At 38.4% G+C, this 16,524-nt stretch overlaps 1 protein-coding gene across 4 annotated transcripts in view; it reads right to left on the minus strand.

Annotated features, from left to right (window-relative positions):
* LOC124593637 (E3 ubiquitin-protein ligase CBL-B-B) overlaps positions 1-16,524 on the minus strand; it is a 173,412-nt gene that overhangs the window by 147,747 nt on the left and 9,141 nt on the right. For all 4 annotated transcript variants that reach the window (XM_047131952.1, XM_047131954.1, XM_047131953.1 and 1 more), the window contains exon 3: positions 5,979-6,110. In XM_047131952.1, coding sequence (XP_046987908.1) covers positions 5,979-6,110 — 132 coding nt within the window. The remainder of the gene's footprint in view (positions 1-5,978; positions 6,111-16,524) is intronic.

The raw sequence follows: 16,524 nt of genomic DNA on the forward strand, positions 1-16,524 counted from the left end.
CAGTTCTGCTAACTGACGTACCCACTGAGGTGGAAGTACACCTCATCTGAGAAAATTATTCCTTTTGTGAAGATCTCATTCTTCACTTGTTGAGCCAAGACCCATTGGGCAAATTGATGTCTGTTTCCATGATATGCTGGCTTCAACTCTTGTGTACGTTTAATCTTGTACACATGCATTTCCAGATCTTTTGAAACAATTTCACTGAGTGAAATTGGTGATAAATTCAATTGTTGAGCTCATCGGCGAACCAATTTTCTGGGACTTATTGTCACATTGCCATGCTTGATAGCAACGTTTTCTCATGTTTGAACAGAATGCAGTCATCCTGTTTCCTTAACGTTTGAAACAGAACCCGTGGTCTCAAACTCCCAGATCAACTTCCAAACCTATGATCGGTTTTAGCAGCATTGTGTCCAAAAGTCACACGCAATTCATGAACGGTTGCCATGGGACTTTCACTGTTTTTGAAATAACATTTTATCGCTTGGATATGTTGCTCAGTTGTCATCTCCACCATGACGAAAATAAATGTCAAACAACAATGCTCACCACACAAAAGCTATCAGACTACTAATGGGAAGGATCACAGATTGCAAACATGAAAAAACCACAGCTGCCAACCATCATAGGACAAAATGGTGCACTATTCAAATTCGTCCTTGCTTTCTGGACACCCATTATCTTAGGAAATGAATGCATAATGAATAACATGAAACTTTGCATGTAGTAATCCAACATAGGTTCTCAAATAGAAAGTTTCATTTATGTACTTTACAATACAGAAAGATTTTGTAAAAAGATAAAAAAATGTGTTTTCTGCAAAGAACTATATTCTGTACAACTTCCCAAATTGTGTGCATTAGAAAGACCTTGATTTTAATCACATAAAAGTGTATTTCATTACCAAACATGTGCTACAATGTTATCTCATTTGATTTGAAGTTGGACACGAGAATCACTGGAAGAAAAAACATTATCTTCTGATCCTTATATCTCACAGAGTAACGCATGTCGAACATGAAACTTAATACACAATAGGTCAGTAGCACAAGGATGTGGAATACAAATTTTCATTCACCCACTATTTTCCAATAATCTACAAATTTGTTGAAAAGATGACAATTTTTGTGGAAAGGTGTAAAAAAGGTATATTTGACACTTCTTTTACACATACCATTTCCTATTTAAGCTTCAAAACCAGTCTCACTAAAAAAAATGTTTTAAGACTACCCAGAACATAGGTTTAATTTTCAACATGGGCCAACAAGCAAATTTGAGGGAACGTACCACAGCAACAGGCTACACTGCAGTAACCTGTTGTCTATGTTTCACTGCATTTGATTTTTATTTTTAAATTCACAAGTACACTGAAGATCCAAAGAACATGGTATGCCTGCCCAATATCGTACAAGACCCAGTGAGCACGCAGAAGTGCCGCAAAATGACGTGACATGGACTCGACCAATGTCTAAAGTACTGCTGGAGGGAATTGACACCATGAATCGTGCGTGGCTGTCCATACATCCGCTAGAGTACGAGGGGCTGGGGATCTCTTCTGAACAGCACATTGCAAGGCATCCCAAATATGCTCAATAACATTCATGTCTGGAGAGTTTGGTGGTCCATGGAAGTGTTTAAACTCCAAAGAGTGTTCCTGGAGTAACTCTGTAGCAATTCTGGACATATGTGATTTGCATTGTCATGCTGGAATTGACCAGTTCTGTCGGAATGCACAATGGACACGAATGGATGCAGGTGATCAGGCAGGATGTCACCTGTCAAGAGTCATATATAGACGTATCGGGGGTCCCATATCACACCAACTGCACAAGCCCCACAACATTACAGAGCCCCCACCAGCTTGAACAGTCCCCTGCTGACATGCAGGGTCCATGGATTCATGTTGTCTCCATACCCACACATGTCCATCCACTCAACACAATTTCAAATGAGACTTGTCGGACTAGGCAACATGTTTCTGGTCATCAACAGTCCAATGTCTGTGATGATGGGCCCAGATGAGGTGTAAAGTTTAGTGTCGTGCAGTCATCAAGGGTACACAAGTGGGCCTTCGGCTCCGATAGCCCATTTCAACGATGTTTCATTGAATGGATCACATGCTGACACTTGATGGCCCAACACTGAAATCTGCAGCAATTTGTGGAAGGGTTGCACTTCTGTCACATTGAACGATTCTCTTCAGTCGTCGTTGGTCCCATTCTTGCGAGATCTTTTTCCGGCCGCAGCGTCATCGAAGATTTGATGTTTTACCGGATTCCTGATATTCACGGTACACTCTTGAAATTGTCGTACGAGAATATCCCCAATTCTTCACTACCTCAGAGATGCTGTGGCCCATCGCTCATGCGCCAACCACGGTACACTCTTGAAATTGTCGTACGAGAATATCCCCAATTCTTCACTACCTCAGAGATGCTGTGGCCCATCGCTCATGCGCCAACCACGGTACACTCTTGAAATTGTCGTACGAGAATATCCCCAATTCTTCACTACCTCAGAGATGCTGTGGCCCATCGCTCATGCGCCAACTATAACAACACATTCAAATTCACTTCAATGTTGATAACCTGCCAGCGTAGCAGCAGTAACCAACCTAACAACTGCGGTAGACACATGTCTTATACAAGCATTGCCGACCGCAGTGCCGTATTCTGCTGTTCTGTATTTCAATACATAAGCCTATACCAGTTTCTTTGGCGCTTAAGTATAGTATCTCACTATACTGGGTTCGTACGTGTTCTTCATATAGGTTCCCAAGCCTCACATTTGGTTTCTTGGTTTGGATTCCAAAGCCTTGTCTGCTTATGAAGGCAATTGCTAAGTACCTTATCTCCGATTCTCAAATCTGTAAGAGCATCTTTCACATGTGGAAAGCAAAAAGTAATATCAATTTTGCATTTATCTTCTCAACATTATGATTTATATTTTCCAAAATTTTTGAACCACTCTGCAGTTCATTTTCTGGAAATGATACCATCAGCCAATAATACTGATGGAACAGATCACCTGGAAATAAAATGAGTTTCTGGTACCCAACAAGCATCCTGTCTTTCGGGCAAATAAAATGAATGAGCCAAGTCTTGAGGACGCAAGAACATTACTGGTGTCCCATCTTGTTTTGTCGATATCTCAGTGCCACAATGCTGAGAAGTTTAAAATCTAAATTGATATTACTTTTTGTTTGCCGAAGGAACAGAACTTAAAATGTCTCCCATGTATGGGAATATACAAAATGAATGTATGAGAGCAGGTTGTAGACACATGGCTGATGACATGGGAATTTGGGTCTGGCCGAGAGTCATGATCAGACAGCCTATGGTAAGGCAACTTCCCACGATGACCTTGGTGTGTGACAAATTTCAACTTGATAGATCCAATCAATCCTGAGAAAACTGGCTTTTTATGGTCAAACAGACAGACAGACAGACAATAAAGTGCCCACATAATGGTTCCATTTTTACCGGTTGAGGTACAGAACCCTAAAACAGTAAGTAAACTGTTTATTATTTCAAAAGTAATCATTATAACCGTTAATACATTTATCCCAATGTGAAACAAGACAATCACTGCACTCATGAAAATATGTTTGCAGTTGCCTACAGAGGCAAGATTGTACCCCATGTGTGCACCTCTTCACCCACAGCAAATTGACGGTCATGAATGTCATTTTCAGGGCTCCAAAAATAAGGTAATCTACTGAGTAGAGATCAGGAGTGTATGGGGGATGTGTAAGAACTTCCCAGCAAAACTTCTGTAGTTTGTTTTGATTACACTGCAAAAGTTTCACTGGGCAGGACATACACATCCCCCACACAGTTCCAATCTCTCCTCGTGCAATTTTCATCGTTTTTGTGCCCTGAATAATACTCGTGCAATTTTCATCATTTTTGAGCCCTGATTAACAACATTTGTGGCTATCAATTTGTTTTGGATGAAGAGCTGCACTCACGAGTACAATCTTAGTCCCGAAGACAATCACAAATATTTTTCCATGGCGGCATTTACTGCCTTGTCTCACAGAGGGATAAATGAATTAACAGTTAAAGTAATTACTTTTGAAATAATAAACAGTTTAGTTACTTTCTTCCATCTGTCTCATTTTCAGTTGCAGTTTTGTCTGTTCAGGTTAATCTCTGGAACAACTGTAGGAATTTTAATACTGCTGTCAGTAATAGACAGACTGATTCATGAGAAAGGTTTGAGTATTCAATTTATAAATATTTAATGGAAATTGGCTGAAGTATGATGAATTAAAGTCCCAGCTCACAGGTACATGACAGAATTCATAAATTCCAGACAACAGGTTCAGTTCACAATGCACCATGAACTGGTATGCCCACAATTTTCACAAACTGGTATGTTCACAATTTTAAGAGAATAGAAGCTTCACAATATTTTTTACATCATGTTGTGAAGTCCATCAGAACCAGTGAGCAGATTATCGCAAGAGGGTAAAGTCTCTCATACGACACCACATACGGCTGCAACCAAAAAATGGGGATGTGATCCGTATAAACTTACTGCTGTGCAACAGTTACATTGTATGGATCATGTGGAATGAACAACGTATTGTGAATGGTTTCAGTGACATGGAGTTGGTGTTTTACATTGAACCTTTTTCACTGATGTGGCTTGGTTTCACCTATCTGGCTACATTCATTCTGAAAATTCATGAATTTGGACATCAGAAAATCAACATGCTCAAGTGCAACGTCATTCCAAGCAGGGAAAGTCGAAATGTGGGTTGCAATAACGCAAGTGTGAATTATAGGGTCAATCTTTGAAACTACCATCACTTTCGATGTCTATTGTTCCTATATAGTTCATGCATTTATTGCCCTGATGAATGAAAGTGAAAGCACTCATTCACTTCTCCAACAAAACAACGCTACTGCTCATACAACACATCAGTCCTTACAACTTTTAGATTAAATCTTTGGAGGCAGAGTAATTACAAAAGATCTCTGGCACCCACACTCACTATTTCTTTTGGGAGTGTGGCTAAGACATTTGTGTATCAAAATAACCCAAAGACAACAGATGAACTGAAGACAGCAATAATTGATACCTGGATTCGATTACATGTGAAACATTGGTAAATGTGTCTGTAAATAACTGTAAACATGTTGAACTATGCCAACTATGCATTTCCCACACATACTGTGATATTGGAAAGTACAGTGTATTTTATTTTAAATACTATGATTAATTACTTTCGTTCTTTTAATTGTAATAATGTTCAATTCCATCTTCCAACGTAATTGGAGCCACTACCAGTGAATCCCAGCCCCTACCTTCCACAGCGATATGAATGGGCTGCCAACCTTACGTGCCCTGCAAGACAAGACCGGCAGAGCTCACTGCTGCGGAGAGACTTCATGGACACACTGTATAAGATGTAACTATTTGTAAGATAGATATTTCGCAACCTTTTAAATTTATATGTCAAATAAATTACAAATACTAGTTTTGTCGAAATTGAACAATTCATTTTTCTCTTAGTGTAATGTACAATGTTGTATTTGTGATCAAAGGAAGTTTGTAGACTTTCATCCAGACCTAATTTAGTAATTGCTGTTCATTGGCAATGTGTACAAGAAATTCAGATTTAAAATATGGAATTCACCTACCAATAACCCATTTAAAGTAATATCAACCAGTAACAGTATGAGCATTATAATAACAGGTGTCAAGGATTAAGAAGCTGAGACACTTCTGGGTAAATTTCTCAAACAAAAAAAAAAGGGGGAGGGAGGGAGGGGGAGAGGGAGAGTTAGAGGGAGAGGGAGAGTTAGAGGGAGAGGGAGAGTTAGAGGGAGAGGGAGATACTGCATCACTTCTGTAGAGTTTGCAAAGACAGACATTGAAGACTACTGTATCCAAAGCATTACTTTTCCAGTAGGGTTCTCAAATTCCTCATGAATTCATAATACAAAAATACTTCATATAATTACCTTCCAGGCTTATTGATATATTTTTGTAACCGAGCCTTCACTTCATCATATGTCAGAAATGCCACATAGCCAGGATGTGTTACTGCCAGGATTTGCCAGTTCCTAAGCAGTGTGTTCCAAGGCTGAAATAACCTGTTTAAAAAAGAAAATACACTTGAGTACATTTATTACAACAGCTATGAAACTACATCCTTGGGCCAGTATTTAAGCCTGCATAGACGAAAATGTAAAAATAGCTCTGAACTGACACTTCTCTACTTCCTCCCTACACAAACAGGTTATCATTCTCATATCATTCCACTTGATACTTCAAATATTTCTTGATGTGCAATTACTATGGCAAATAGCAGTGAATTTAAGATTAAAATTCTTTCAACTATTGCTTTCTTCCATTAACTATGTTTCATCCGTTTTGGTGGAAGTTCATAAATGTTGTCGTCTACACTACTATGTTCACAAATTAAATAAGAAATGTATAAAACAACAGAAAGTGAACCAAAGTTCAATTATAAAGATATCTATCAAAGATAATTGTTGTTCCCCCACCTCCAGATTATTGTAAATTCTTAAATGTCACATGCTCTTGCATTAATTTTTTGCCACAGTTAAAAGATATTTTCAGTAGCGCATGGGCATCACTACATCACTTGAGTGGTACTGATTCTAAAGAAAAAATGGTTAATGTATTTACTTATTACCACACAGATGATGTGACTTACCAAACGAAAGTGCTGGCACGTCGATAGACACACAAACAAACACAAACATACACACAAAATTCAAGCTTTCGCAACAAACTGTTGCCTCATCAGGAAAGAGGGAAGGAGAGGGAAAGACGAAAGGATGTGGGTTTTAAGGGAGAGGGTAAGGAGTCATTCCAATCCCGGGAGTGGAAAGACTTACCTTAGGGGGAAAAAAGGACGGGTATACACTCGCACACACACACATATCCATCCACACATATACAGACACAAGCAGACATATTTAAAGACAAAAGCTTGTGTCTGTATATGTGTGTGTGTGTGTGTGTGTGTGGCGCGCGCGCGCGAGGAATGAAAGTTATTTTCGACAACTAGTGAATGGAAGTTCGCAAATTCAAGTCTAGTTGCAGCAGGAATTAAGATGGACAATCAGTGTTCTCAAATGATGGTTAAACGTACAGACGAACTAAAAGCAAATACTGCTTCCTTGGATTCCCCAATGATCTGGTATAGGAGACTTGGACACATCCATTTCAAAGGTCTGAAGAATGCGGCTGATTTGAATTTAATTCCTGGTTTAAAAATGAAGATCTTTATTGTGAAACATGTCAGTAAGACAGGATGAATAGAAAATTGTGTCATTCAAATTTAGAGTTTTAACTTCAAATTTAAGTATGTGGATGAGAAAACCATCTCTTGGAGGTGCACATTTGTTCACAGTTTTCAAGGACGATTGCACTTCATACAGATTGTGTATTTTCTTAAATGTGAACATGATACTTTTCCAGTGTTTTTCCCATTTCAGAGATGGACTGAACGACAAACAGGAAACAAAATCAGAGTTCTAAGAAATGAAAATGGGACTGAATTCATAAATAGGCAATTTGAAGATTATTTCAAGCAAAAAGGAAAAAATCATAAGAAGACAAGTTTGTACACTCCACAGCAGAGTGGCCACATTGAGCGAGGAACCATGTCCATTGCTGAGTATGCATACTATGTTATTGAATACAGGCTTATCGCGAGAATTATGGGCAAGGCAGTAAATTGTGCTGCATACATCTTAAATCATTGACCATGTAAAGCAAAAAATGTTATTACATATGAAAAATGGTTTGTAAAACCTCCGCCTTTAACACGAGGGAGTTTAGATCAGCACATATGTACACATTCCTGGTCAATTTACGCCAAAATCGGATAGTAAATAAATTTCTTTGATTATGGTTGACAATCATGGGTATAGTACCAATTATTATCGTCTCTGCAATCCTGATTCAAAGGAAACTATAATCTCCTGCAAATATCTCTCTCAATGAAGAAGAAACCCATGGCTTAACTGTGGAACAAGAGATATGCTCAATTTCACCTGGGGGACTTCGCTGCAAAGATATTCAAGAGGAATCTGGAAAGGATGATACTAGTGAACAAGTGAAAGAAAATGAAAAGATGAAGCTGAGAGGCTGATAAATTCTGCAAGCATCTGCTGGTTTTTAAAAACTTGACATCCACGTGAAGCAAAATTCTGAGCGATAACTGATTGCTTCAAACCTAGACTTTGTGTCCTTAATCAAAGTGCTATTCGCTTGCACAAAGATACTGAACACATAGACATTAAATATTGCTATGTACCAGAACATGTTGAGGACATTGAGTCAAGTCTGCTATGTTTTTTTATGATGGACAGTTGGCAGATCTGTTTACAAAACCCTCAACTAGACACAAATGCATACAGGATAGAAAAGCTCTGTCAATTATTTCAAACACAATCGCAATAAAATAAGATCGGGAGTGTTAACAACAGTGAGCTTGTTATACTGAGTGCCTGTTTTCAGTTTTTTTGTATTAATAATGTGAGCACACCAGAAATGTATGTTCGTTCTGTGCACGGCCGTGTTCACTGAAATTACAAAAACATATCTTTCCTCTGTTTTGCAGTTGTGGTTACCGCAGAGTTTGTACCACTCTGTGACTTTCAGCAAAATATAATTACAGACATGGTCAAATTCTGTACCACAAGTAAGAGATTTTGGTCCATTTGTTTTCTATGATAAGAGTACTTAGTCCAGTCAAAGAAGGAAAATTAATTCATTTAGTCACAAATTTTTGTACAATGGTAGAAGGGAGGGCCATGAGGAATATACTAAAAATCCTGTCTATGGGGAGCATTGGGCCTGGAGGCTTTAACCATTTAAAGGTTACTTTTTTATGGTTTTCGTAAAGCGGTGTGTGTGTGTGTGTGTGTGTGTGTGTGTGTGTGTGTGTGTGTGTGTGTGAGCGCGTGCACACTCACAATGTCTCATCATCGTCATCATCATCATCATCCACACTAAAACACTAAGGATAGAGACTTGACATCTGGAGGAGGTTTTGATCGAATACGGTAGGTTTTGTTTAAGAAAGGATTTTTCAAAATTGCACCTATAAAGGGGTGAAATAGCTAATATGTTCACGTCCGCCTATTTTCAACTTTTTCCCCCATATTATGTTTTCTAAAAGATTCTGGGACTTTCTTCTTAATTTAATAGACGTATTACATGCAATAAAAAGTGTTAGTCATTACAAATGATATATTCACTGTAATTCTCGGTGCAAAGGCTGTAACATTATTCCAGTGACCAGAAATCTTAACACGACTGTCAGTATATGTCAGAATGTAAACAAGTTACACACTAGAAATTTTTGTTATTACGAAACTTCATGTAAAATATTATATACCTATCTCAAGGTTTTATCAACTGCCTCACGTTTGTATATTGATGGTAAATATCTTATTTAATGGTGATGAGCAGCTTCAAAGAAATCTCCTCTTCCATTCGAATGAAATTACGAAACAAATCTCGATCTAGAAATTATGTGATGAACTACGTTACTTCAAAGTAATGGTAGTCAATGCAACATCAGGATTATGGATATAGAAAAGGAAGCAGTGGTTGGGAAGGGAGTGAGACAGGGTTGTAGCCTCTCCCCGATGTTATTCAATCTGTATATTGAGCAAGCAGTAAAGGAAACAAAAGAAAAATTCGGAGTAAGTATTAAAATCCATGGAGAAGAAATAAAAACTTTGAGGTTCGCCAATGACATTGTAATTCTGTCAGAGACAGCAAAGGACTTGGAAGAGCAGTTGATCGGAATGGACAGTGTCTTTAAAGGAGGATATAAGATGAACATCAACAAAAGCAAAATGAGGATAATGGAATGTAGTCGAATTAAGTCAGGTGATGCTGAGGGAATTAGATTAGGAAATGAGACACTTAAAGTAGTAAAGGAGTTTTGCTATTTGGGGAACAAAATAAATGATGATGGTCGAAGAAGAGAGGATATAAAATGTAGACTGGCAATGGCAAGGAAAGTGTTTCTGAAGAATAGAAATTTGTTAACACCGAGTATAGATTCAAGTGTCAGGAAGTCATTTCTGAAATTATTTGTATGGAGTGTAGCCATGTATGGAAGTGAAACATGGACAATAAATAGCTTGGACAAGAAGAGAATAGAAGCTTTCGAAATGTGGTGCTACAGAAGAATGCTGAAGATTAGATGGATAGATCACATAACTAATGAGGAGGTATTGAATAGAATTGGGGAGAGGAGGAGTTTGTGGCACAAGTTGACAAGAAGAAGGGACCGGTTGGTAGCACATGTTCTGAGGCATCAGGGGATCACAAATTTAGCATTGGAGGGCAGCGTGGAGGGTAAAAATCGTAGAGGGAGGCCAAGAGATGAATACACTAAGCAGATTCAGAAGAATGTAGGTTGCAGTAAGTACTGGGAGGTGGAAGCAGCTTGCACAGGATAGAGTGGCATGGAGAGCTGCATCAAACCAGTCTCAGAACTGAAGACCACAACAACAGTATGTACGCTACATCACTTACAGCATTGTTTTCTGTCCCAGACATTGACAAGTCCTGAATCTTCTTACCACTACATCCGCCCATTTTTCTAAAAGTTTCGCATTACAGTTGATAAGCTCTAAAACGATATCAGTTTCAAAATTTAAGAAATTATGCCTCCTTTTCTTGTTCTTCATGGGACAGTATCAGTACCCACATGACAATAAACTGAAAAGTGTACTAACGTATCACAGACAGTGAGTATGATTATTTTTGCATGTATAATGGGTGCTTTCCTTTGTATCACATGGAGTTAACTGCGGCCAAATTCCTGGTTGGCTGAATGTGTTCTGCTATCCAGCATTTAACATTGGTGCAGTACAAACAATTCAACTGTGATTAAGCTTTAACCGTGATCACGGGACCCTCAGTTATCCAGCTTTTTAATCGACACTGGTGTAATCGGCCCTTGGCATAGTAATTCAGTCCCTATAGAAAACATAGCAGTGTCACTTTGTGAATATTATTACAGTAGTTTTCTTTCTTTTTTACATTTAGCTTCCCTAATCAACAATAGTCACTGACGTAAGATTGTACAAAATATGTATTTGCTCTCATAACTTTTCGAGATACTTTTTGGTGAATACAGTGACAACCCACGATAGTAGGGACAATGTTGTAAGTAAACAATTTTGTAGGGCTTAACAATACACAGTACTTTTACTCATATGACAGATTAGATAACCAAAACACAGTGGAACAATTCACAGAAAAAGTCACAAATAAGGTCACTGTGATTTACGGCTTAACCAAACATATAACACCCAATAATTCAAAACTCTGCTCTCAAGGGTTAGCCCTTTCTTACACCAAATCCTTCCATTATAAGGAAAAATAATCCTCAGGTCACGTTCGCTTCTCATTCTTCATGCATTAACACTCTTGACAATGAACACCCATTTAATAAATGTGCAACAGTGACCACCACCTTGGTGAATATACCTCTACACCATTTAAGGACCTCAAGTGCAGAGAGTAATCAATAGACGAAAACAAATATGTTACTACCGAGAAATCTCTCATTTCTGTGCAATAACAAGCTGAGAAATATTCCAGATATAGTGCAGGTTGCCTCATGACAACACCTCTGTTCCCTCTGGAAGCAAAAGTAATTACACTGAAGAAGACTGCTTGCAACGGTAGTTGAAATGTTGATAGTTTTCATACTATGGCACAATCTCTCACACAAAGAAAATTTATGAAATACTTTGATTTCAACTTATGTCACTATTTGCACAGAACTGTGTTTATTTGTAATGTGCTCACAGATGTTACTATATTTTAAAGTTGATCAAGCAATCTGCTACACATCTTAAGTGCAACTGTGGTGAATCCAAAGCTTGGAATTTCAGTACAACAGATCATAGTTGATGCACCTTGAATGAATTGTAGGAGAAGCCAAACAACTTTTGCTACTGACCATTAAACTTCCTGTCCCTTGGGAATACTAATGACAACACGTCATCTAGAGTTTATCTTCAATAGTCAAATGAGATACAGCTATTGTTTGCACTTGTGCTTTAATGTCACTACCTTTCTAAAAATGTGCCACTACAAAAGCTGTAAGCATGATAAGATTTGTGCAACTGCTGGAAATATGCTTACAGACCTGCCTGATTAACCTTTTTTTATGATATTCTGTGCAACCAAGATCAGTATAGTATCCATGATAATGAGAGAGAAAATGACACATTATGATTATCTGAAATATTAAGCAGGTGCCTGTAGTAGCCTTCACAATGATCCAAGGAACACAAACACTACCACTACTTGGGCAGAAAAAAATAAAATTAGTTACTGAAATCAAACTCAAAAGTTTCAAGAGAAATAAAAGTTTAAAAACTGAAACTTCCTGGCAGATTAAAACTGTGTTCCTCATTCAAGTTTAAAAACATTTTCTACAAGTAGTTATAGAGTCATTAAGTGGTGATCAAGACTAGGTTCAAACAACAGAAGAAACTGCACCTGAAATAATCAAATGTGCCTTAAACAGACACGCAATGGTGGTTTACTGTAATACAAATTGCTCGTATGGAAGCCCACGTTTGATGGGAAAAAGGTTTTACAACTCAACAAGACATGGTTTGTTAGTGGTTTTATGCCAAAGCACACTATGAACTGTATTAGACCTCAAAAACAGATAATTTCCCAGATTATTTGTTCATGGCTGTCATGGTGCCAGATATCAATTTTGTTTACAGTGTTGACAAAAACACTGAAAAATGATGAACATAACAAATAACGTACATATCATAAACAGACTTCTGCATACAAGTGTAGACCAGATGCGGCTTAAATTCAAAGAAATAGTATCAGCAGCAATTTAGAGATTTATACCAAATAAATTAACAAGCGACAGAGCTGATCCTTCTTGGTACACAAAACGGGTTAGAACACTGTTGCAAAAACAACGAAACAAACATGCCAAATTTAAACAGACGTAAAATACCCAAGATTGGTGATCTTTTACAGAAGCTCGAAATTTAGCACGGACTTCAACGCGAGATGCCTATAGCAGTTTCCACAACGAAACGTTGTCTCAAAACCTGGCAGAAAATCCAAAGAGATTCCGGTTGTATGTTAAGTATCTTAGCGGCAAGAAACAATCAATGCCTCCTCTGCGCGATAGCAATGGAGATACTACTGAAGACAGTGCTGCCAAAGCAGAGTTACTAAACACAGTCTTCCGAAATACCTTCACAAAAGAAGAAAAAGTAAATATTCCAGAATTCGAATCAAGAACAGCTGCCAACATGAGTAACGAAGAAGTAAATATCCTCGGAGTAGTGAAGCGACTTAAATCACTTAATAAAAGCAAGTCTTCTGGTCCAGACTGTATACCAATTGGGTTCCTTTTGGAGTATACTGATGCATTAGCTCCATACTTAACAATCATATACAACCATTCGCTCGACGAAAGATCCGTACCCAAAGACTAGAAATTTGCACAGATCACACCAATACTCAAGAAAGGTAGTGTGAGTAATCCACTAAATTACAGGCCCATATTGTTAAAGTCAATATGTACCAGGATTTTAGAACATATATTGTGAGGCAATCCTGACCTTACGACTTATCTTAGAAGAAAGATTAAGGAAAGGCAAACCTACGTTTCTAGCATTTGTAGACTTAGAGAAAGCTTTTGACAATGTTGACTGGAATACAGGGATAAAATACAGGGAGCGAAAGGCAATTTACAATTTGTACAGAAAGCAGATGGCAGTTATAAGAGTCGAGGGGAATGAAAGGGATGCAGTGGTTGGGAAGGGAGTGAGACAGGGTTGTTGCATCTCTCCGATGTTATTCAAATTCAGAGTAGGTATTAAAATCCATGGAGAAGAAATAAAAACTTTGAGGTTTGCCGATGACATTGTAATTCTATCAGAGACAGCAAAGGACTTGGAAGAGCAGTTGAACGGAATGGACAGTGTCTTTAAAGGAGGATATAAGATGAACATCAACAAAAGCAAAATGAGGATAATGGAATGTAGTCGAATTAAGTCAGGTGATGCTGAGGGAGTTAGATTAGGAAATGAGACACTTAAAGTAGTAAAGGAGTTTTGCTATTTGGGGAACAAAATAAATGATGATGGTCGAAGAAGAGAGGATATAAAATGTAGACTGGCAATGGCAAGGAAAGGGTTTCTGAAGAAGAGAAATTTGTTAACATCGAGTATAGATTTAAGTGTCAGGAAGTCGTTTCTGAAAGTATTTGTATGGAGTGTAGCCATGTATGGAAGTGAAACATGGACAATAAATAGTTTGGACAAGAAGAGCATAGAAGCTTTCGAAATGTGGTGCTACAGAAGAATGCTGAAGATAAGATAGGTAGATCACATAACTAATGGTGAAGTATTGAACAGAATTGGGGAGAAGAGGAGTTTGTGGCACAACTTGACAAAAAGAAGGGACCCGTTAGTAGAACATGTTCTGAGGCATCAAGGGATCACAAATTTAGCATTGGAGGGCAGCATGGAGGGTAAAAATCGTAGAGGGAGACCGAGAGATGAATACCCGAAGCAGATTCAGAAGGCTGTAGGTTGCAGGTTGCAGTAAGTACTGGGAGACGAAGAAGCTTGCACAGGATAGGGTAGCATGGAGAGCTGCATCAAACCAGTCTCAGGACTGAAGACCACAACAACAACATTGTGTTCGAACATCATGAATTACCTCGAAGAAAACTGTCTATTGACACACAGTCAACATGGGTTTAGAAAACATCGTTCCTGTGAAACACAATTAGCTCTTTATTCACATGAAGTGTTGAGTGCTACTGACAAGGGATTTCAGATCAATTCTGGATTTCTGGAAGGCTTTTGACACTGTACCACACAAGCGGCTCGTATTGAAATTGCGTGGTTATGGAATATCGTCTCAGTTATGCGACTGGATTTGTGATTTCCTGTCAGAGAGGTCACAGTTCGTAGTAACTGACAGAAAGTCATTGAGTAAAACGGAAGCGATTTCTGATGTTCCCCCTGTTCCTTATCTATATAAACGATTTGGGAGACAATCTGAGCAGCCGTCTTCAGTTGCTTGCAGATGACGCTGTCGTTCATCGACTAATAGTCATCAGAAGATCAAAACATACTGCAAAATGATTTAGAAAAAATATCTGAATGGCGCGAAACATGCAGTTGAGCCTGAATAACGAAAAGTGTGAGGTCATCCACATGAGTGCTAAAAGGAACTCGTTAAACACAATAAATCAGTCTAATCTAAAAGCCATAAATTCAACTAAATACCTAGGTATTACAATTACGAACAACTTAAATTGGAAGGAACAAATAGAAAATGTTGTGGGGGAAGGCTAACCAAAGACTGTGTTTTATTGGCAGGGCACTTAGAAAATGTAACAGACCTATTAAAGAGACTGCCTACACTACGCTTGTCCATCCTCTTTTAGAATACTGCTGAGCGGTGTGGGATCCTTACCAGATAGGACTGATAGAGTACATCGAAAAAGCTCAAAGAAAGGCAGCATGTTTTGTATTATTGCAAAATATGGGAGAGAGTGTCACACAAATGATACAGGATTTGGGCTGGAAATCGTTGAAAGAAAGGCGTTTTTCATTGCGACAGAATCCTCTCACAAAATTCCAATCACCAACTTTCTCCTCCAAATACAAAAATATTTTGTTGGCACCGACCTACATAGGGAGGAACGATCACCACGATAAAATAAGGGCAATTAGAGCTTGTACGGAAAGGTATAGGTGTTCATTATTTCCGCGCGCTGTACGAGATTGGAATAATAGAGAATTGTGAAGGTGGTTCGATGAACCCTATGCCAGGCACTTAAATGTGATTTGCAGAGTATCCATGTAGATGTAGATGGACTATCCAGCTGTTCATGTATAAAGACCCTGACAGTAATTTAAATTACCTTACTCACCACACAGATCTAGCACATTGACAATTCCATGTTTTGTTTACACACACTGCAGCAATTCTATTCTGCCATAACTGGGGTACACACTAGCTATATCTTTCAGAAAAACTGTGAGAATCTCACAAGCAAGCCTTAGCTCAAATTGTGAAAATATAGGAACTGAAATATGTACAAGTCTCTCTCACACACACACACACACACACACACACACACACACACACACACACACACACAAACAAACAATTTATAAGCACACTTTTATGAGAACAGGGTGAGTGGTTGGCCATGGCCTTGATGAAGGAACCACTTCGGCATTTAGTTTAAACTTTTTAGGAAATAGTTTCATATATTTTCAACCAAAATTAATATGTGGTGCATGCTGGCACCTATGTGGTGCTGCATTTCTGTCACAAGGTGTAGCTGTTAAGAACACAATTTTCTCACAGCAGGCAGGACTGGAAAGTACAGCACAAAGTGGCTTAATATTGTACCTAAACACCAGGCACTATTGGGATGTCATGAAGCTGGTGCAGTGAATATCAAAATGAGAAATTGTTTCTAGCTGT

This window comes from Schistocerca americana, chromosome 2, assembly GCF_021461395.2.
Source record: "Schistocerca americana isolate TAMUIC-IGC-003095 chromosome 2, iqSchAmer2.1, whole genome shotgun sequence".
Classification (NCBI taxonomy): domain Eukaryota; kingdom Metazoa; phylum Arthropoda; class Insecta; order Orthoptera; family Acrididae; genus Schistocerca; species Schistocerca americana.